The sequence below is a fragment of the Balaenoptera acutorostrata genome, chromosome 5 (genome assembly GCF_949987535.1).
Source record: "Balaenoptera acutorostrata chromosome 5, mBalAcu1.1, whole genome shotgun sequence".
NCBI classification, from domain to species: domain Eukaryota; kingdom Metazoa; phylum Chordata; class Mammalia; order Artiodactyla; family Balaenopteridae; genus Balaenoptera; species Balaenoptera acutorostrata.
The window spans coordinates 129,921,741-129,945,745 of record NC_080068.1 but is presented as its reverse complement, the minus strand read 5'-3'; the positions used below and the strand labels follow the sequence as shown (position 1 = coordinate 129,945,745).

Genomic DNA, 24,005 nt, shown 5'->3' with positions numbered 1-24,005 from the left:
AACCATCATTCCACTCTCTGCCTCTAATAGTTTGTCTCTTTTAGATTCCACATACGAGTCATATCATATAGTATTTGTTCCTCTCTTTCTGACTTACTTCACTTAGCATAATGCCCTCAGGGTCCATCCATCTTGTCACAAATGGCAGGGTCTCCTTTCTTATGGCCGAATAATATTCATACACACACACTTACTTATATATTCCTTATCCATTCATCTGTTGATGGACACCTAGGTTGTCCATTGTATCTTGGCTGTTGTGAATAATGCTGCAATGAACGTGAGAGTGCAGATATCTCTTTGAGATCCTGCCTTCATCTTCTTTGGATATATACCCAGAAGTGGAATTGCTGGGTCACATGGTAGTTCTTAATTTTTTGAGGACCCTCCATACTGTTTTCCATGGTGGCTACACCAATTTACATTCCTATCAGCAGGGCATGAGGGTTCCCTTTCTCTACATACTTGCAAACAGTTGTTATATTTATCTTTTTGATAGCCATTTTAACAGGCATGAGGTGATATATTTCATTGTGGTTTTGATTTGCATTTCCCTGAGGATTAGTGATGTGGAACACCTTTTCATGTACCTGTTGACCATTTGTGTGTCTTCTTTGGAAAAATGTCTATTCGGATCCTCTGGCCATTTTTAAATCAAGTCGTTTGTTCTTTTGCTTTTGAAGTTTGCGTACTCTTACGTCCAACTTCTCCAGCTCTAAAGAAGGCTTAATCTGACAGAAATCATCCTATGATTAAATTTTAAAGATTTTCACTTTTCTCTGCCCCCATAGTAAGATTCTGCTTCATTTAGATTTATCAGGGCCATAGCCAGGTTTCTGGCTCTTTGGGTAAGTCCTGTGATCCTTCTTCTCTGATGTTCTGCAGCTCCTTCCTCTGTCTTACATTTTTTTAGGTAACTTCTAATCCTAAAGCATAAACTCCACTCTTGGTTTCGATAATATGCATGATAGAAATAACAATAATGGTAATGAGGAAAATGATAATGGCAAACTATTTTATAGAGTTCTTTCCATATTACAGGTAATGTGTAATGTACTGTTTAATTCTCATAGTAATCTTACAGAGTGAAGATACTATTATGATTCCCATTTTACAGATGAAGGAACAGAGGCACAGAGAAATTAAGGTACTTATCTAAGTAACACTGTCTTCAAAATCTACATTCTTAACTACTGTATTTTTCATAGTGATGAAAATAGCCCATAAAGTTGCAGTTAATTAATTGCTAATTGTAGGGTAATTTAAGTTACCTATACCAGTGACTCCTATTAGCAGAAATATTTGAGAAACATAATTTGAAGCCCACTGACGGGTACTTTTATCTTAGCATAATATCAATAGCTAGACCGTTTCCATGCAAGAATATGATATAGAGAAGTTTCCCAACTTCTAAAGATTTACAATATTGAATAAACTTCAGATAAACTGTAACCTTGCAAAAATGACTGCCCCCGTCTTTCTATTGAGAGTACTTTCTTCTCTGGGGGATTACACCAACACATATCTTAGCCCAGAGGAAGATAAGGAAGGGATCTTGGAGATTTCCCAGAACTAAAATAGGTGCAAGGTGGCCGGAGAATAGTGATTGAGAAAAAGAGTCCCGTTAGTTGAGGCTGTAGAGGGACAATGCGAGGCCTTTAGGCCCTAAGCATTAGGACTCCTCCAGTGGCAAGTAAGAGTTTAGTATTGTAACTTTAGGCATGATTGGAGCTAGAAGTCCAAATAATGTCATCAGGACTCAGTCTTTTTCTTTTTAGTTCAGCATACCTCTGTTTGACTTTATTTTTAGGCATTCTCTGTTTTGTGGCTTGTCTTGCCAAAAGGACCCAGGAATCAAATAAAGGAACTTATACTAGACAAAAATGAGACAATTAAAGCATTGAGTGCTTCCCTGGTGGCGCAGTGGTTGAGAATCTGCCTGCCAATGCAGGGGACACGGGTTCGAGCCCTGGTCTGGGAAGATCCCACATGCTGCAGAGCAACTGGGCCCATGAGCCACAACTGCTGAGCCTGTGCATCTGGAGCCTGTGCCCCACAACGGGAGGGGCCGCGATAGTGAGAGGCCTGCGCACCGCGATGAAGAGTGGCCCCGCACCATGATGAAGTGGGCCCCGCTTGCCACAACTAGAGAAAGCCCTCGCCCAAAACGAAGACCCAACACAGCTAAAAATAAATAAATATTAAAAAAAATAAAATAAGGCATTGAGAAGAATAATATCTGCAGCCAATTTAAACAGATCGAATGTGTGAAAATCTATGAGTTCATAATGATATTAAAAGTAAGAAACACACTGGTCACCTTTGGAGGTTGCTAGGGCTTTAACTCTTTACTAAAACCAGGAAATAAAGACTTTTAAGCTTCTCTTCTGCCTCTCCTATATCTAAACTTCAGGGTAATAAAATATTGATGAGGGAAAGTTATTTCCTATAGAATAATCCAAGCTAATAAATACAAGGGACTAATAGAAAAACCCCCATCTAGCATCCTTTAGTGAAATAATATTATAGATATGGGCACCATTCATCAGTGAATGATAAAACTACTGAGATGGAAGATTATTGAGGAACTTTCCAAAGGATGGAGGAAGCCGACAACACCTGAATGCACTGATCACTCTTAACATCATTAAAAGTGGGTCAGCGTTACGTGCCTCCTGACTTGATGCAGCAGCAAGTACTCAGCACCACCTATGAAAGTGTTCCTGCCAAACAACACTGAGTCAAAATCTAATCAAGCCCGTAGATATAAACTACCAGTTTACAGGAAATACGAAAGGCACAACTAAAAGCCACCTCTAGGAAGTAATCATCTAAGCCCAGAAGATGATATATTCTATAGACAAATGGTCCAGTTTCTTAAAATTAAAAAAAAAAAAAAATGGCATGGAAAAAATAAAAGTTGAGAGATCAGCAGTCATAGATGAAAAGAAACTTCAGAGATATATATAACAAATGCATTATATAGATCTTATTTTGGATCTTGTTTTAAGTCAAAGGTAAAAGGGGTATTTTTGAGGTAATCGGAGAAATTTGAAACTGGACTCACCATTAAATGATATTAAGGAATTACTGTTAATTCTGAGATATGTGTTATTGGTCATGCTTTTAAAAGCTCCTTATCTGTTAAAGGTACTAAAGAATTTATGATAGAAATTATATGATTTCTGGGATTTGCCTCAGAATACTCCAGTTGGGGAAGGATATCAGTAAGAGAGATGAAACGAGATTGGCAAGATATTTGTTGAAGTTGGGTGGGAGACACATGGAGGTTCCTTATCCTGGTATATCTGTACTTGTGTGTGTTTTTAAGTTTCCACACTTAATTTAACGTTTAGTGACGTCATCAGCTGTGCAGTTGAGAGTGAGCTGGCTGCAGTGTGATGTGTGAACTGGAATGGACGTGGAGGACATTTATCGTGTACGTGACCACTCTTCATTTCCTGCGGACCCTTCTACATTTGGAGAATTTCTCACATTGGGCCTCTCCTTCTAGATAGAAGCCAAAATGCATTCGTTCTCTCTACCTTTGCAGCCGAGGCATGAGCTTGTGTTTCTGGCTCTGCCAGTACACGCCTCCAATGTGAAACTTCATAAGGAACTGAGCAAGAAGAGGAAGTGAGCAGCAAAAGCAAAACTGACTTCAGTGAGGGAGCAAGGTCAGTGGCTGAATTCTGAGAAAGCAGCCAGAGCTCCCAGAACCTAGTCCCCTAGCTTCAGCAGCATGGCTGTGGGGTCTGTGCTGAGCAGGGTTGTTAGGATGTCTTCTTCTGGGGAAGCTCCTGCACTGTGATTCAGCCATTGTTTTTAGCTGCAAAGCCTGAATCTCTTTCCCTCCTCGAGGGTCTGTGAGCTGATATCCTTTAATAAATGTATTCTCTGTGTAAACTAACTAGGTTAGATTTTGATGTTTGCAAGTAAAAACCCTGACTCACACAGGAGGCAAGAGTAGATGTTTAGAGACAAGCAGGAGGCTATTGCAGTAGTTCAGATGAGTGATGCTGGTGACTTGAATTAGGGAACTGACAGTGGATTTGGGAATTAAAAGTATGTAAAATATATTTTAGAGGTAGAGTTGGCAGGATTAACTGGTGATTAGATGAGGTAAAAGAAGGTGTTAAGAATGAGTTCCAGGATTCTGACATGAACAGCTAGTGATGCAGATGCCATTTACTGGAATAAATACTGAGGAGAAACAGGAAGAGTGCAGTTGAACTAATGTTCTCATAGACAACAAAGGCATGCCAGACAGATATGCCCATAAAGCAGATAAAAACAGAATGTATTATAAAATGAGATGAAAGAAATTACAAAGTAATGGAAAGATTAAAAAATAACATCGTAATTTGAAAAACAGAAATGGGAAAATTTCCCAATGAACTAGAGAAATAAGATAATAGGAAGGTATGAAAATATTGCTGGCAGAGCTCAGGAAAGAATAAGAAACTTAAAAAATAATTTCAGACATGAAGAACAAATTAGAAGGAACACAAGAGTAAATAAGATGCCACAGATAACTTCTTAAGGGAAATTAAAGATGGAGGAAAATTAAAATAACAGAAATAGAGAAAAAAATGATGTGGAGAAAGTGATGGATATAAAAATTAGGCACAGGTGATTTAACATACATATAGCAGAAGTCCTTGAAGAAGAAAACCAAAAGCAATGAAACAGAACAAATTCTAAAAACTTTAATTCAAGAAAAATCTGCTGAAAGAAAATTTAAATATGCATATGAAAAGGAAATTCAACATGAAAGAAGGGAGGAAAGGAAGATAAAGCAAAGAAGTATGGTTAGTAGAAAACACAGAATAAGATGGGAAGTAAATGCAACAGAACTGTAATGACAAACAGTGAAAATAAATCAGAAATGATAATAAATGTAAACAAAGTAGACTACAGAGCTTATTACATTGGATTGAAAAAATTCAGCTGTATAGTATGTATAAGAGAAATACCTGAAACATAAAGACACATTAAGACTTATTAAGAAGATGATAAAAAAAAATACACCTAAATTCTGTCAAAGCAAAATGTATTTGAGTCTTTAGCCTTCAAAATTAAGCTAGGACTTCAATTATTTCCATTTTTAAGAGGAAATTCTTTCTTCTAATCATATTTTTATCCCTAAGAGAAGGGTTTACATAATTTTCCTCCCCAAAGTTGGATTACCTGTGTATTAAAATAATTCTAATAGATACTGCCAAATTGCTTTATCATTTACACTGTAATCAACAACACCTGAGAATGCCCTGCTCATTGTACCACTATTATTATTTTTTATGAATCTTTCATAAAGGGAAATGATTTTTGTTTTAATCTTGTATTTCTCTGACTACAAATGTGGTTGAGTATATTATATGGATTTTGATTCGTTATATGGATTTTCTCCTTTGTGAATTATCTGTTCATATCTTTGGCCCATTTTTCTATTGGGTTGTCTTTTTCTTATTAACTGTGCAACTTATGTTACAAATTATTATTTTTCTTCTCATTGCCGTAGGTAACAACCTCTAAAACAATGCTGAATAATTGTGACATTGGGTATTCCTGACTATTTAATGGAATTGGCTCCAATATTTCTCTGATTATAAAAATCAGGAAGCATTAACAGTCTTTATATTTAAGTAGTTTCATTCTATTCCTATTTTACCTTGAGTATTTCATTAAGAATTGCTGTTCCACTATCAAATATTCTTTTTTCTCATGTTAGTTAATTGCATTGTTGAGGTCTTCAGTGTTAAAATGTTTATCATTAAAATATACAGATATTTTCAGATAAAGGTAGAGAAACAATGTACTTACCATTTGAAAAATTAATTTAAAAAATTTAATTGGCTCTTCAACGGGCAAAAAAATTAAAAATGAGTTTACTATGTAACTTACTTTAAATTATATGTTTTTCTTTTTTTAAAAAAACTTTTGGCTGCGTTTTCATCTTCGTTGCTACGCGTGGTCTTTCTCTAGTTGTGGCGAGCCAGGGCTACTATTTGTTGTGGTGTGTGGGCTTCTCTCGTTGCAGAGCACGGACTGTAGGCGCGCGGGCTTCAGCAGTTGCAGCACGCAGGCTCAGTAGTTGTGGTGAACAGGCTTAGTTGCTCCACGGCATGTGGGATCTTCGTGGACCAGGGATTAAACCCATGTCCCCTGCATTGGCAGGTGGGTTCTTAACCACTGCACCACCAGGGAAGTCCCTAAATTAAGTATTTAATTAAATAAATCAAAAGATAAAGTAACACTGTATTTATTATTTTTTTAATAAAATGCATTTTCAGAAATGTTTCATCACAAACTAGTGCTACAAAAATAAATATAAAACAAATATACATGTTTACATATGTTACTTGTAACATAAATACACATTATTTACATGTTCAAAATACAGAAACTCCAGCATGTTTTGTCCATGATTCTTAGCATGTCTGCGAAGTAGGGAAAAAAATAAAAGCACAAATATACCACACACCATTTATATTTTTGCTTTAAAACATTGTTCAATACAAATATATGAACACAGTAATTTTAGGAGTATATGTTCTAAGAGCAAAGTTAGGTGTCCTATTTTAGTCTACGACCACTACATTTTGTAAGTGACTCAAATTTCATTCTGCTTTGTTCTCTCATTAGAATACATCCGTTATGGTATAGATTAAAATTCTCTTTTATGGAAAGGCTTTCTGAAGAAGTTTTTTAAAATGAAAAAAGTCACTTTACTTGAAAGCCAACAAAAATGTTATTTATTAAACTTACTTATATATATATCTAAAAGGAGCTTTAATCAATGAAGACTAGGAGTTGGATTAGAAAACATCAAAAGGATGGAAGAAAGACACTGTAATTTCTGTCTGATGTATTCTGGTAATTTTTCATTTTCTCCATACCTAAGTGAACGAAAGAGAAAAATATAAAATTATAACTTAGTCACTTGGTTTGTAAGAGTACCAAAAGGCACATTATATTTTTCAGTAATTCTTCAATGGCAAAGGCACTTCAGAGAGATCATACAAAATTATTTATTAGATACTTAAATTAAGCATACTCAATTTGTTTCCTTTACTTATTTTTATTTTTTAAAGACTTTTTTGATGTGGACCATTTTTAAAAAATTCTTTATTGAATTTGCTACAACATTGCTTCTGTTTTATGTTTTTGTTCTTTGGCTGCGAGGTATGTGAGATCCCAGCTCCCCGACCAGGGATTGAACCTGCACCCCCCTGCATTGGAAGGTGAAGTCTTAACCACTGGACCACCAGGGAAGTCCCTGTTTCCTTTTAAAATAGACCAATTTCTAAATGTATTTAAATAATAAAAAGAAAATTAGGTCAAAAAACTTGAACGGACTTTATAATTTCTAAAGCAAGCTGAAAATCTGGATTCCTCATTAAATTGAAGACCCTAATTTAAAGAAAATACTAAGCTAAACACATTATAAATACATTTCTATTAAATATTAAAAATTTCCAAATGACCATATCAAGTAAAATCTGAACTTTTATTTTCTGAACACGGGTTCTACCCATTTTATATCTGTATCTTTCCACTTTCTGGAGCATTTGAAAGAGTTGATTTAACAAAACCTCTTACTTAATGAGTTCTTTAAATGATGGTACTGCATATATACACACAAAAGCAGTTGGTAGATATCCACAAATTATATTTGTACCAAGTATTTTCTCTACAATATGCACTTTTCATAAAGTAGCGTGTTTGTACTGGCACTGTTGGCACCCCACCTCTTTTTAGTAAGTAATGGTTTGAAATGTGGAGACCAAACTACTGCTTATTCTTGCTATTCCCAGATCCTCCTTGTTAGCATACTTATTAGCCTGGCATATATCCTCATTTAGAATGAATATATACATTTCAAAAAAGTCTTTTAAACATTAATCACTTTACACTAGATCAGGGGATACAGCCTTTCATTTGGGAAAAATAATCTGGTTATCTTTTAAAAGACAGCTTCCTTGTTTCTATGTTCTTTTATGTAAATTGTCTAAGTATATTACTTTGAACTTAGAAGTCCATTACTTCTGAAAAGGGCCAACCTAGTTAGACTGAAGGAATAAGAAGGCTAAAGGAATCTAACCACTTGGAGTGGATAATCCGTACCAATTACCCTGCATTCCTGTAAATACTCATAAAATATGCATTAAAAAGACTATATGAGCCGCTATGAATACTTAACAGTTTAAATAATAATATGAACTTTGTCAACATGAAAATAGTAACTTTATTAAGTCATTTATTTCATCATATAGATAAAACAAAATTAGAGCAAAAAGCTGAATCTCAACCAGTATTTTAAGAACTTACCTAGATGTCTGACCATCTGGAGATGTATAACTAATAGAAGACACTCCTGCTTGCACGACCAGCTGGGACCCATCGTTAAACTGAACCCACACAGCTCCACTAGTTAACTAGAAAAGTAATAAGCAAGCAAAATTACTATAGAGGATATGAAGTTCTTAAAAGGTACTCATGTTTAACAGGTTTTTCATATAGTTAAAAAAAAAAACAAAACCCTTCAGGTAACTACAAATTTGGGGCTGTGATGGTAGTAACATTTGAGAATATTCATATCTTTTTCAGATTATTCCTTTAATGGATAGGGCATCATAAATTAAAATTATTCTACATAAATCCTGTTTCCCATTCATTTCCACTAGGATATCTGAGCAAGCTATTTTTTTTTTTTTTCCTTTCCCATAGTATTTCTAACCAAGAAGAGATTTAGGAAATAACCAAGCAACACTTTCTTAAATTAGAATTTCCCTCTATTCTTTGTTCTTAGGCCAAAAGAATTTCTATTGTGCTTGAGAATGTTACATCTTTGCTTTTAAAATTGGTTTCTTTAGTCACTGATGTTTACAATGTGCCACTCCAAACAGAGTACAGAGAAGACATGGACACTGGAATCAAATAGACCTGGGTTTACATCCAGATTCTGCAAACTAACTAGTAGGAATGTGCAAGTCAACCATCCATTATGAGCCATAATTTTACTATCTATGAAAGGCGATAACATCAACTTTACTAGGTTTTATTTTGGGAAATGAGACAATGTATGTGGAAAACATGGTACCACATAGCATGTACTCAACAAATGCTGAGTTCCCTTCCCGTTATTTCCTACCCCCATAAAGGACTAGGCTGTATTTTACTTCACTGCTAAGTAAAAATTACATGTGCTGTGCTCAAACATCTCCAAAGTTCAAGCTTTCAGAAAATATACAAATCTAAGTTTACACCTACATAAAATTCTTTAAGTTTGAAACTCAATGTAGACCTCATTTTTAGATGCAAGAATTCTTTTCTGCCATATAAAAGTTACTCTATTAATATAGCTTACAAATACTTTCTAAAACTTACGACACCCTGGGCATTCTCAAGTCCTAATGTTTAGCCATCATCATGACCTCTACTTTAAAAACAAATGGCAAAAACAGGTCACCTAGGCCCTAGCAGGCAATTTGTTATCAACAATATCTAGAGCTTTCCATCTGTATGCATATAAAAAAATGTGAAAATTATTAATGATATAATCAATGCAAAAAAGGTGTAAAAACTGTCTGCAAAGAGAAATCTAACTTCTCACCTGTGTAGCCCAACCAACATTTTTCACAAAAACAGACTTGAAAAGTTGTGCTGATTTAGGGAGACAATCTTTTAGACTACTAGGAGAGCTGTTAGTTCCAGAAGCTGCACCTGCAAGGCCAAGTCCTTCATTTGTAACCATCTACAAACAATAAAAGAAAGGAAGATATTATTCCTTAGCATTCTAATAAGCCAACTTCAGCAAAAGTAGATGATGACTGGATTTTCATTATCTTAAATTAATTTTTAAAAAACAAAATTAAAAAAATACAATCACATTACAGAAAATTGGAAAAGTATAAAATAGGAAAAAAAATCACACAACTACTGTTTTGATTTTGGTAGATTTCTTTTGTCTTTTTTTCCCAAGGTATAATTTTTCATAGCTGCAATTACAGTATGTATGTTTGTGTGTGTGAATACACACATACCCATATACACACACAGAGATCTATTTCTTTAATCTCGCACTTTACTACATTGCTATATAGTTTTTATTGGCATGATAGTTCATTGAGTAAAAATATAAGTTTGTTTAACCATGATTCTATCATGGATATTAAGGCAGTTAATGATATTTTACTAGTAAAAATAAAACAATGTGTATGTTAATATATTTAGCTTTTTCCCAGAGGAGTCAGGTTAGGCCTTGCTGAGGTAATATTTAAACTGAGACCTGAAAGATGAGAAAGAATTAGCCATTAAGGGGTTCGGGAAAAGAGTTCCAGGTCAAGTGAACAGCATGTGAAAAGGCCCTGAGAGTTTGGCTTAATCAAGGAACTAGGCACAGAGAGTGTGGGGTAGCTCAGAATGAGACTGGAAAAGTAGGTAGGTGATAGTAAGGCCACAGTAGGGTGTTTTAGTTTATATCAAGGACATTAGGCAATCATGGAAGAGTTTAAAGTACAGAAGTGACATATATTTACTTACAGAAGGATTAAGTATTGGTGCCTGTTTTGGAGAAGCAGCACTATTTATGATCATTCTATTCAGAGATGGTGTCTCTCTCATTGGGTAGTTTGGATCCACAGAAGGAGGAGGTGTGAAGGCCTTAGGTGAACTAGTACTACTAGGTTTTCTGAAGGAGAAAGATATGTCAAATACATTCCTTTAAAGCTTTCAATTTATAGAAAACAAAAGAATGTTCATGATGTAAACACTAAACTGGTTTTTTTAAAAAAACATTTCTACACATTTTAGCCATATTTAATAAATTTTCAAACATTTACCTTCCTACGATTATTGGGAAAAAGGGAGCACTTCCACTTTTCTTTTCCTCTTCTGAAATTATGGATTCCAGTACTAAACAAATACGGTGGCCCTATTTCAAAAGAGTGCTTTCTGTCATTACTTCATCTATGTCATTTGTATTATTATTAATTGGTAAGAAAAAACCTACTAAAAGTCGGTACATACCTCATTAGCTTGGTTCATATACATTTTTATTTCCTCTTTCAAGCTATTAACTTCACTTTCACCTTTTAAGGTGTAAGATTTGCCAGTCTTTTCGATCACCTGGATTAAATCTTCTGTTTTGTGTATCTTTGCTCCTTAAAAATTAAGCCGAAAACCCTTTATTATTTCTTTAAATATTCCTAGATTTATATTCATTATCATACCCCAGTACATAATGACTCCTAGATCAAGGTAACATTTACATTCACTTATTGGCCATTAATAAAATGAGGCTCTCAAAGTAGTATTCAAAAAATATAGGCCATTTTTCTTTTCCGCATGTAACTGGCTTAAGTTTGATACTTTTATATTTTTAAAAAACCACTACTCTCAAACAAAAACATAAGTGAAGGACAGCTATAATTATGTGTACTGTGTGAGTGTATGTACTATGTGTCCCTTAAAGGAGGAAACTTTACAGATTAAAAAGTAAACATCTTTATAGATTTAGAAAAGAAAATTCTCTGGTTCAACCTTATCCTTTTGTGACATTTATTATTCTAAAAATTTGGTATGTGTCCATTTAAATTTCTAATAAGAAACAGGATATTGTTTATTTCATGTTATTTTTTATATCAATCAGAATGTTGTTAAACTGGAGCCAAAAGGGGAAAGAGAATTAATATACATATTAGAGAATAAATTGTTTACAAGCAAGTATATATAAATTTTGATTAACATTTGACATACAGTATACTGTGCTGTATAATTTTTATGTATGGATATACACACACACACACACACACACACACACACACACCTCGCTGTGTTGGGGAGTTCCCTGGTGGTCTAGTGGTTAGGATTCAGAGCTTTCACTGCTGTGGCCTGGGTTCAATCCCTGGTCGGGGAACTGAGACCCCGCAAGCCATGCAGCGCAGCCGTAAATAAAATAAATAAATAAATCTCACTGTGTTGAATTTACAAAAAACAAAAAAACAAAAAAACCCACAACTACTAAGTTACAAACTAAAGGGAAAAAAATTACCATTTCTAAATGGCACTTACCATCATAAAACCAAACCTCAAAATCAGCACCAGGGGAATTCTCCATCAAAACACATTTAGCATATCTTGTAAAATAAGTGATTTTGGGAGATTTAGATCTTACAAGCTGCACAAATCTGGAAGCATATTGATATTTTCGCCAGTACTTTTCTAGGGAGAGAAAACAAAAAAGTTACCTAACATTAGGGAATAAAGTGTTGACATAAATTCCATAACAGTCTAACATTTATTTCTACTCTTCCTCAAAAATTCAAGTTGAAAGTTAATAATCGCATTACCCAAAGTTAACAATCCCATTACCCAAACAAAAATATTTTAGAGATGTAAGTCTACTATTTTAATGAAAACTAAAGACAGTATAATAAAATTCCTAAGAAGTATATAACAGAATCTGATGATTAGTATCATGATTATTTATTAAAGATTTTTTTGATGTGGACCATTTTTAAAGTCTTTATTGAATTCGTTGTAACATTGCTTCTGTTCTGTTTTGGTTTTTTGGCCATGAGGCATGTGGGATCTTAGCTCCTCAACCAGGGATCGAACCCGCACCCCCTGCGTTGGAAGGCGAAGTCTTAACCACTGGACCACCAGGGAAGTCCCAGTATCATGATTATTTAAAAAATCTCTTACTTTGAATCACTGACTCCTTATTAAAAGTAAGATAATGACTCCAGGAAAGTTTTAATAAATGAAATGAAAAGAGTTCTACCTGAGATATCAGAACCAAATGACTTTTAGGAAAAGAAATGTAGCACTTTTTATATTAGTAAAGCATAGAGTAGTAAATTTTAGCAGTTCCCTGTAACTATGGTCATTTATAGTATTTGATAGTCTTGTCTACGTGTTTTAATTTCTAACAGAGTTAGATTAGATAGGTTCTCTTATTTGTTTCTAAGTTACCTTAGGGAAGTCTTACTACTCAGTACTTAATTTCCCAATTCATAATATCCAGAAGCTAAACCAGGAGCCAAATTTGGTTAACCACAATTACAAGTGATCATTATGTAGCACAGTAATGATTTCAAAAGTCAAAAACCAGATACTTCACGTTGAATTTTTAACATGATTCTACACAAATTGTAACTATACAAGTGTACAAATTATATTTGTGTGACACATGACTAATATTCTAGAGTTTTTACTTAAGTAAACAATAAAATACCATTATAACACAGAATATGACTAAACATTGGATTAGTAAGGTATAGCACATCCCACCAGATATAAAGTTATAAGAACATAACCTGCATCCCGACTGAAGCCAAAATATTTACAATTTATGATACCCACAGTATAGAGTATATGTATATATAAATCCATTATCTAAGTTTATTCCCTGGTAAATCTACATACCTGGTAAATTGTCAAAACTGTACCTACTGATGTTGTCAGTAGGTGAGGGCGGTCTATCTGCAAGAGGAAAACCTCTTCCATCATTTGGATAATAAATAGTGATCTGGCAAAAAATTTTTAAGAATTCTGATTATATGCCATTAAGTTAGAGCACTGTATTTTGTTACTAAAATTATAAAAAGAGCTCACATGTATATTATTTTTATTGAAAATGCTAAATATTCTCTAAAAGTAATTTTTTTGCTTTTTAAACTTAAGCCTAAAGTTTAGATTTTGTTCCTAGTTATAATTATTTTTTACACCACACTAATTTATTTAAATGTTATGTAGTATGCTATTTTAGTTTTTGAATTCCAGAGATACTATCATATCAGGAAAAGTGACTAAAAATTGTTTTTTAAATATCATTAGAGAACGAATGGAATGCTAAATGCTTAAGTGATGAAGCTGCAAGATAATAAAGGAAATCCACATTACCATATTTCCATCACTAGATATTTGAAGAACTTCTTTCACATATTCTTGAGATGCATACTCCTTTAGAAGCTCCACACATACCTCCTCTGAATCAAGTATGCTCACCTAAAAAAAAAATAAAACTAAAATCAGTAACAATTCTCTTATTTACCAGAACAGTTCTGACATACATATTAGTTAACAGAAAAGTACTTAACCATGGCAGAAACAAAAATTAAAGTAAAAATCAAATAGCTGCTTCACTGCAACTGTCTAGACCACAGGTGTATTTCAGCACAACTGTGAAACATAAGGAGCAAAGGAAAGAAGGTATAATGATGTGTGAAATGATAACCAGTGAGCAGAAAGAAAGCAGAAGGTAGGGTGGAGAATTTAAGGGCTTGAAAAGACAATAGCACGCCAAATAAAGGCAAGACTGGGTAAAAGGGAAAACGGACAAACAGGATGAAGACGGAATTAAAAAATCAAAATCACCATTCCCAATGCACACATGACATTAAAAAGAAAAATCCTATACTTAATTTTGTGCATACTCCTTTTCTTTAAATAGTTTCAGATGTTAAAAAAAGTTATATTTTCTAGTTTATCTTTTTGAGACTAGATTAAATGTAAAACAATGAAAACAAAAGCAAAAGATAGTATTAAATATTAACTTAGTGATTAATATTTAACACAGTATTTAGCCAGTATTACTTTTAAATGTTTTTCATTATCAATAATTTAAAATTCAAAAATTACTATCAATTCACCATTCTTAAAGTACCCAGAAGGAAACAACAGCTATTTTTCCATAAACACCCAGTCTCTTTTAAGTGAGTTTATCAAGTACGTATCAAAAATACAGGAACATTATAATAGGGAACTGAAAAGATATCATTATGTTTGATACCAGAAACCATATACTCAAGGAAAATATCATCCAGTGATTTAGAACAATAATAGACATACCACAGCCTTCTTGGTTTTCTGTCTGATTGGTTTTAACCTGTAAGCAGTCAAAGGAGATGTAACGCTTCGTAATGTATGTTTCTGATAACCCAGTGGTGGCTCCACACCCCTCGCCTTGCTTTGTTCGGAAGAAGGATCTAAGCCAAAAATAGATTCTTGTTGAATTATCTCAGGTTTACGGTGAAATGCAGTCATATATTTCATGGTATTCAACTGTTTTGCAGAATGCGCATTATCAGAAGCATCGGGGCTCTTTTTGGCTCTTATATCAGCCCAGGCATTTCTTGATGTGTCCTGCAAATCTGGATGGCCCTGGAAATCTCTGTTTGGGCTAATGCTGTTGCGCTCAGTAGTTTCTCTTAAATGAGCTATAATATACATAGAATAAAGCAATTTAGTGAATAATTAAAAAGTCAAGTCTACACAAAACTGTCATGCTGGTTACAATAGCATTCTTTTTTCCTGAGGAACAAAAGAAATCTAGTTTAAAAAAAAAGCTTGTAATTTTTCAGTTTAAGATTTGGCAAAAGGGAATTCCCTGGTGGTCTAGTGGTTAGGATTTGGTGCTTTCACTGCCAAGGGCCCAGGTTCAATCCCTGGTTGGGGAACTAAGATACCACAAGCTGCACGGCTCGGCCAATTAAAAAAACAACAACAAAAAGATATGGCATAATAAAATAGTGACTTTTTTTTTTTTTTTAAATTGAGGATCTTGAATCAGATGCGTATGTTTGATTGATTGATTGATTGATTGATTTTGGCTGTGTTGGGTCTTCGTTTCTGTGCGAGGGCTTTCTCCAGTTGTGGCAAGCGGGGGCCACTCTTCATCGCGATGCGCGGGCCTCTCACCGTCGCGGCCTCTCTCGTTGCGGAGCACAGGCTCCAGACGCGCAGGCTCAGCAGTTGTGGCTCACGGGCCCAGCCGCTCTGCGGCATGTGGGATCTTCCCAGGCCAGGGCTCGAACCCGTGTCCCCTGCATTAGCAGGCAGACTCTCAACCACTGCGCCACCTGGGAAGCCCCTAAAATAGTGACTTTAAAAGGACATTTTAAGCCAGCCTGCGAAGGAATACCTTTAATCTAAGACTAAGAAAGAAAAGATATTAATATGAAATTAATTTTTCAATCAAAGCAAAAACTAGTCACCTAGGGTCACCTACTAATACTAAAGCAACTGCCAATGCTGCAACAAATACAGATTTGAGAGGAGTTCCCAGGTAATCATTCTACATAACATGTAAATTCACTCTCTTTAAGCTAAGGACTATTTCATCTTTACCTACAAAATATGCAACTAAAACCAAAACACTCTAAAATATATGAAATAGGTTTATTATTAATACTTAATATTACAAACATATTTGTACCCACATTTCTGAAACAGTTCTTGAACTTTACCCATTTAAATTTTATATAGTTTTAGAGTTCACATGGGAACATTATTATTTTTTTTAAGCCCTTAAAATGATTAGACTATATAAAACTTTGTAAGGCAATTTTTCTAGTGCTAAACTCTAAAAATCTATATCTCAGCTTTCCCCTTAAATGACTTTTAAGTGCCTCCCTCCATAACTCCCATTATGACAGAAAATATCTTATATCAAATAATATACTTTAAAATTGTAGCAGCACTACTAGAGTATTATAAACAGGTTACTTCAGACATGTCCATGTTACCAAATAAAAGTATCTATAAACACAATAGAAGGTTAAGTGCAAGATTAAGCACATGGCAGTTTTGTAGTTTTAAAAAACATAAACTTGAATTATCATCTTTGACAAGTACACATGAGAAGATTAATTCTTTTGGGCCCTTGAAAATAATATACATGAAAAAAACAGACTCTTGAGGTGACATAACAACTCTCTGCTTAAATTACAGCCATATTATGCACTTTGTCTGAGGTAACATGATACTTAGTAAAAAATTCTCTCCTCCTCTCCATATGTTTCTTTTTTATTCTCTTTTTTCCAACATTATTTTCCAAACCACCTTCTGTGAATGTCATGTTCAATAATGAGAAATGTTTAACTTTCAAACTCTGTATCTATAAATAAAATAATGACTTGGATGACAGCTGTTTAAAAATGTTTAGGTATATAAAATTAAAAAAAAATGTTTAGGTTTTAGTAGCTGTGTATTTTAGTGTATGTGAGGTCCCATTGGTACACTATGATGGTCCACATCACCTTCTACTTAAAAATAAAGTCAACCATCTTTTGATTATTTGATAGGCACTGATAGTAGGCACTTATTACAGAGAGGCTGCAAGAGCAGAGGGGTTAAGAGTAAAGTCTCTGAGCCAGACTGCTTGGGTTAGACTCCTGTCTCTTGTATTTATGGACAGTGCAGCTTGGCAAATTAACCTTTGCGCACTACTATTTCCTCATTTGTAAGACAGGGCTAATAATAGTATCTTCCTCATATGGTTTTTGTGAGAATTTAATAAGTTAATAATATATGTTAAGCATTAAGGACAGTGGCTGATACAGTAAATACTCAAACTGTGTTAACAGTTATTATTACTATTATTGTAACAGTTTATTGAAAATGCACTATTTTCTTAAGAAAACCCAAATAGAAAACTGCAATGCTTGGTAAGTGGCCAAGTCATTAACTTTTTATTAAGTAGTCCATTAAAAACTCACCATTTATTTGCAGATTCCCAAACCACTGTTGCACCATTTCAGTTTGAGCTGTCTGGTCTGGAAATGGAAAAGGAGTTTTTCCTGGACAAAGATGATTGGAGCTAAACAAAGAAAAAAAATTTCCCATAAACTAATAAAAAATTATCAGGTAGTAACCTTTTAAGATAAAAAAACACTAAAAAAGGGAGCTCTCTTCTGATATGAATACCTAAAAATTTTTACATTAACTGTAGAACCCAACATTTGCATAACTAAATTGTGTCTATGAAGCTAAATTCCCATGCCAAAATGCCCATAGCACCGTGACAACGTTTCTATATGGCTACTGTCCTCTTTTAATTTAAACATAAAAACCAAAGATCAGAAAAAGAAAAACACTAGTCACTAAAAACTTGCCTTCATGTGAGAAGCAGTCAATAATATGTTTACTCATCACTTAGGGTCAACTTCTCTTTCTCTATTTGTGTGTGTGTGTGTACAGTTACTGTTAAGAGTACTTTAGGAATCAGACATGTTTAATATATGATACATTGCACTGGAGACCTGCTTCATATAAAATTTAAAATGACACTAGAAATTCCCAAGTATTAAACACATACTACAAATACATTCATGAGCACATACACTCATTTTAAGAGATTCTTAACCACAATTCAAGATCATCATTCTGATTCTCTTCCTATTAAAAAATAGAAGTCATAGTTAAAAGTGCCCCAGGAATATCTGACAAGGTTAGAAAAAAGGTAACCCTTAGTTAGATGCAGCTTCATGTTTGTGCTAATACAATGTTTATCGAAAAGTAAAATGCTTTTTGATAGAATTATTCTTACAGTGCTTGATTGTTATCAGGTCTTTCAAAAGATCCAGAACCATTGGATGTCTTTTCTTTAAAGAAGTGAAGAATATTAGCATTGCTGTTTGTGGATGAGTATCTTTCTTCATTTTCATCTACTCCTGATCTTTTGGATTTTGAAAGCATTTCTGCTGAGTAACATCGTTCCATTGTATACGTTTTCGCTCGCGACTGACTATTAGAGATGCCAGATCTATCAGAGGAATGGGCTCTACGAAGGTATCGAGAATGTGGCCTTTCTTCTGCCTCCTGGATTGCTCTTCCCCTTCCACTATTACTGGTTTCTTGTTCTTGATTTCCCCACTGAGTATAAAGGCTGCTTCCATCTCCTGAAGAAGAAAAATCACTTGAATTTTTATTCTTTGGAAATATAGTCATTTTATTTGGGAGTGGCTGGTCAACCAAAAGTCTTCTTCTGTCAAATAAACTACCACTCATACTGGTACTGGAAGAAGCCGTAATCGCAGTAGAAATTGTGGCATGTCCACTATCAATCGAGTCTTCTACAGTTCCTAAATCTTTACTTTTTGTTGAAGAATTTCGGGACATAAAAGGATGATCTAATACTGAAGACAGACTTAAACGATCTGCTGGATTTCTACGAAGTAACTGGTGAATAAGGTCCTTGGCTTCTCTTGACAAAAAAGTTGGCATTTCATAATCTGCCAATACAACTTTATTTAACGTGTTCTTGATGGTGTCAGTGTCAAAAGGTGGTCTTCCAATAAGTAATGTATAAAACATACAGCCCAAGGACCAAATATCAGATTCAAGTCCATGTGCACTTCGAGTTGCAATTTCTGGGGAAATGTAATTAGGAGTTCCACATAAAGTATAGTGCTTTTCATGTGGCATTTTCAATTGAGTGGCCAGCCCAAAATCAGCGATCTTGATGTTCATATTACGCGTAAGTAAAAGGTTAGAAAGTGTGAGGTCCCTGTGTAATATACCATGAGAATGGAGATACAGCATTCCTGTGATGATCTGGTGCATGAAGTGTCGAGCTGTTAGAATGCAAAAAATAAAACTTACAATTTAGAAAATCCGAAGATTCAGTATTTAGAATACATTATGAAACCCAAGTACATATGCCAGTATGACAGTTAGTAAACTGGTTTGTAGCTTAGTTTTACCAGCCAAAATACCACTCTGATAATTTCATAATATTCTTTAATAATTCCCATTAAGACAACTAGGCACTCCTTTTAAACTTTGTCCTTTCCAACTAATGAGTTTTCTAAATACAGTTAAGGGAAGCTTAATTTTATTAGGAATTGGGAGTGACTAGAGTTAACTAGGGTAACCAGAAGTCCATAGAAAGAGAAAATACTTATAATTAAACAATTCATAAATAATTCAAATTGTAAAAAAGAGAAAAAAAGAAAAGCAAGCTGAAGTTCCTTTGATGTCCTCCCAAACCCTCCTAAAAAGTAGTCACTATTAACAGTTTATATATATTCTTTTAAACTTTTCTTCCATGTGCTTATGTACATTTAAATCTATAGAAATACACTGTAATAAATGTTTTTAAAATATAAAAATGGTATAAAAATATAGTTTATTACTTTTTTTGCCACTTCACAATATTTCTTGGAGATATTTCTATGTCAGTACACATAGATCTCCATCTTATTAAATTGCTATTGATTAATATTTGGGTCATTTCAAGATTATAAAAAAATATAGCAATAAACATTCTTGTACATGCTTGTTTTCTTGTGCATATATATGGGATGCTTCATTATGGTAAATTCAAGAAGTAGAATCACTGGGTTGAGAGATAAAATTTAGTATTTTAACGCCTTGCCAATCACCCTCCAAAAGACTGTTATTTTCAAGCATATCCTTGTTGAAATTAGGTAGTCTCAATCCAATGGGTAAAAAAATGGTACTCATTATTTTAGTTGGCATTCTTATGATTACTACTGATTTTGAGCATCTTTTCGTATGTTTATTGGCCAATTATACTTTCTCTTCTGTGAACAGTCTGCTTACATCCCCTGTCCATTTTCCTATACAATTATCTTTTCTTTTAAGGCATGCCTTATATTTTAAATATTAATTGGACAGCCATTTGTTATACAAATATTTTCTTCCTATCTTTAACTTTTAAATTTGTTGACAGTATCCTTTGTCATACACATTCTTAATTTTAATTAGTCAAATTGGTAATTCATTTCCTTCCTATCTTTTGCAAGTTGTCTTATTTAAGAAGGCCTTACTATTATACAGTATTATGAAAAATGCAGTACTCATCATCAATATGTATATGAATTTATTTTCTTATTATGTATTATGTTCTTATTTTCAGTCTAAGGATATGAACATTTCCTTAACTCTTAACACATATGACCAAATTGTTTTCCAAATGGGTTAAATATAGATCAAATGGACAAAAAGCCTATCAGCAACCACCTTTCTTAGCTTTCAATCTTAGCCTGCAGTGTCAGTTAGCAGGGTAAGATAATTTGAAAACAATCATTTGTGTGATGATACACGGACCTTACTTGATCCTGATCTGAACTGTAAAAAAAGTTACTTATAAGAAACTGGGGAAGCTGAAACTGACAATGTGTTTGATAGTAAGGAATTATTAGGTGTGATAGTGACTTTGTGCTTCCTTTTTTTTTTTTTAAGTCTGTATCGTTTAAAGATAAAAAGATGTCTATGATTTGCTTCAATATACTCTGAGGAACTGGGGGAATAAGAAGGGTACAGATGAAACAATGAGTTGATAGTTTTGGAAGCTCAGTGGTAAGTTCATAGGGGCTCATTATATTACTCTCAACTTCAGTGTTTGACATTTTCTATAATAAATGGTTTCAACAGATACTGTGTTTGACTTAGAAAGTACTTTATAGTCATCAACAGCATTCTAAAAAGCTTTTTCTAGATTTGAAAGGATACACATTCATCTGTGACCAATGACTTAATTTAAAATGTTTTGGCAAAAGATGGATAGCAAATTTCTTCTTCTACTTTACTTCTGTAATGCCTGAATTATTTATAAGAATTAACAGCTTTTTTAATTTGGGGGGGAAAAAAATCTCTTTTTATGGCCCAAAGTAATAATTGAAACAGTTTTACTAAATATTATAAAACAGTACATTCTTCAAAACTACAAAGAGTAAAATTTGTATTTTCCAAAAAAAAATTTTTTTAAGAAAAATGAAAGAAAGAATAAAAGAAGCACAGCCTACCTTCATTTTCTGAGAATGGTTTTCTTCTGTTTTTTAGATACCTGTTCATTTCTCCATTATGGCACATTTCTAATACTAGGTACACATAATTGTTATCTTCAAAATAGTTATACAGCTGAAATGTAAAAGGGCATAATAAATTATAATACAGAAAAATCCAATGCCCTTGGCCACTTTTATAAAATTTGTATCTTACCTCCAAGATAGAAGGATGTTTCAATTGGCAATGTATTTTCACCTCATTTTGGACTCTCTGTACCATTCCAGCTTTGTACATGGCTTTCTTATCTATCTAAAAATAACATGAGAGGTTTAAATGTTGATGATAAACTTTCAAATGTGAAGTTGTCAGGTTAACTTTGAAAAGAGAAAGTATACTTTAAAATATTCTGAAGTCCTTTTATCTTCTTCTTTTTGAGATCAATTTATTTCGTTGTCTATTTTCCCCATGCACCTAGCAGAGTGCTTGACAGAGTGGACATTCAATAAGCTTGCCCAATGCATTCTAATACACTCTACCAACTTAAAGAATTTAATAGCTCAACCATCGTATCTATGATAATAACAACAAATAAAATTTAGCAAACCTTTAAAACAAAACTTCCCTTCCCTTTTCCTACTGGTTTAGGTGTTTCTTAATTTGCCTATGTTACTCCTATTAGACTGACTTCTAACAATCAAGAATAGTATTTTAGCTTTTTACAGTGTAATACAGAACTATGCACAAGTGTATTCCTCTTATTATAAACAAATTATTATTTGTTCTTTGACTGCTACCAATTACTCCAAGTACATATAATTAGAACAGATACCAAATCTAATGAACATGAGTAAAGATAGAACACTTATTTAAGCATGGTTAAGGATCTCCTAAGAGATCCTTAAGTTCAACTGTTGGAACTACTGTCTTCTGCCTAAGCAATGGGTTTTTTTACAGCATAAAGAAAAGGCTGGCAGGTAAGGAGTTTCTAACATCTCAAGTAGCAAACCTCCCTAGTTACTTGCAAAGTAGAAGTGAGAAACTGATTAACATATTCTTACCATTTTGATTGCAACTTCCAAACCAGTGTGAATGGACTCAGCTCTATAGACACCAGCAAATGATCCTTTACCAAGCAGATTTCCAACTTTAAAATCCTTAAAAGTTAAAATTAAAGAATATGTGTGATGATTTTCGACGTAGAAAGGAAGAAAAATAGGAAGGGGCTGGAAAAAAGAGGCTAAAATGGATCGGGAGGAGAATTTGCATTCAAAATTCAAGCAGGTATCACACCTCGATACAGCAGGTGTCTGGGGTGGACAGCATGTTGACGCCTTGCGGGTCTCTGAGCTTCCAGGCTGGTCTCTAGATAGAGCACCCTAATGATCTGGTTCCTCAGCCTCAGCGTAGCCTCAGCATCCTCGTCCCACCTCCAGCCAGCCCCCGAGAGCTACTGCCCTGAACGGAACCCCGCCGCAACTCCCGCCGGAGGTAACCGCCATCCCCTTGGAGAAGGGGAAGATAGCCTCGCCCTGCTCTAGCGCGGCAGCTCCGGCGGGATCGCTGACATGAAGCCGCGGTGCCTAGGGACAGAAGGGCGGGGCCGCGAGCAACACACCTGTCCTACCGCCCCCGCGTCTCAGAGGGGCGGGCCGCTCCGCCCTCAAACAGCCGGGACCCCGGCGGTTGGGACCCTCCCAAAGCACTCCGGCGTCCAACCTGCAGCCGTTAGCTGCGCTCTATCCCCTTCCTGCCAGGGTCTCGATGAGTCCCGGCACTCCGACTCCCACCCGCCCTACTGAGGACTATCGAGTCTTTTCACCTCGATCTTCTCCCCGATGCAGGTCGCCATATTTCCAGGCCGCGGTCCGTGCTCCCCGGATTAACTCCCTTCACGCAGTCCTTTCGAGGCAGCGCTCCAAGTAGGCAGCGTGTCTTGGCGTCCATCAGGCTCGGCTCTCTAGGCCGCCGCTCCCGGCGACGACACCACAGCCACCGAAAGGTCTCCCGGGCACCTTCCGAGGCCTGGGCGGCGCCTCCGCGCTCCCATTTTGAAAAACTCCCGCCGGTTGCCGTTCTAGCGAGGTTGGAGGGGACGTAACGAGGCGGGGCGCTCCGCAGAGGCTGCGCCGCGGCGCGCATGCGTGGCAGACTCCTTATCCGCTCGCCCGCGGGCCGAGGGCCGGAAGTGCTTCGGCGGCTGAGAAGTCGGCTGGGAATGTTGGCAGTTCGGCTCTTGGAAGACCCGCGCAAGACGGATAAAAAAGGTAGCCTAAGATATGAGACATTCACAACGGGTTAGTTACTCACTTCACGGTCTGAAAAGCTACTTCTTCCAATTCTGTAAAGGATTTAAAACAATTTTTGAATTCCAAATGCTTAAACTTGACGGAACAGCATAGGGGGAAAAAAATCAGTACCTGACTTAACCACCCGTTTACACCTCTGTGCTTACTCCAGTTTCTCAT

At 35.2% G+C, this 24,005-nt stretch overlaps 1 protein-coding gene across 4 annotated transcripts; it reads right to left on the bottom strand.

Annotated features, from left to right (window-relative positions):
- Positions 1-5,859: 5,859 nt before the first annotated feature.
- Positions 5,860-23,617, bottom strand: PLK4 (polo like kinase 4). 4 transcript variants are annotated; one of them, XM_057547225.1, is made up of 17 exons: positions 23,360-23,617; positions 22,599-22,694; positions 21,754-21,849; positions 21,558-21,672; positions 18,335-19,361; positions 17,505-17,605; positions 14,857-15,224; positions 13,909-14,013; positions 13,432-13,534; positions 12,076-12,225; positions 11,032-11,165; positions 10,845-10,936; positions 10,546-10,693; positions 9,617-9,757; positions 8,332-8,438; positions 6,769-6,899; positions 5,860-6,212 (listed from the first exon to the last, which is right to left on the bottom strand). In XM_057547225.1, exons 1-16 carry the CDS (start codon positions 23,387-23,389, stop codon positions 6,797-6,799), a joined length of 2,916 nt encoding a protein of 971 aa, XP_057403208.1. In that variant the 5' UTR covers positions 23,390-23,617; the 3' UTR covers positions 5,860-6,212; positions 6,769-6,796. The 4 variants fall into 4 exon arrangements, with proteins under 4 accessions (XP_057403208.1, XP_007172439.2, XP_007172440.2 ...); XM_007172377.3 differs by lacking the exon at positions 5,860-6,212 and having other exon boundaries at positions 6,257-6,899; positions 23,360-23,616; XM_007172378.2 differs by lacking the exon at positions 5,860-6,212 and having other exon boundaries at positions 6,257-6,899; positions 14,857-14,993; positions 23,360-23,615.
- Positions 23,618-24,005: the final 388 nt, after the last annotated feature.

What these genes read in the sequence shown, in the direction of transcription:
- PLK4 (XM_057547225.1), bottom strand. Translation starts at nt 23,389, where the DNA reads ATGGCGACCTGCATCGGGGAGAAGATCGAG. An exon ending in TGAGGTTTGGTTTTATGATG is followed by an intron (nt 11,166 to 12,075) that starts GTAAGTGCCATT and finishes TTAATTTTTAAG; the next exon opens with GAGCAAAGATACACAAAACA. An exon ending in CACCAATACTTAATCCTTCT is followed by an intron (nt 9,758 to 10,545) that starts GTAAGTAAATAT and finishes TATTGTTTGTAG; the next exon opens with ATGGTTACAAATGAAGGACT.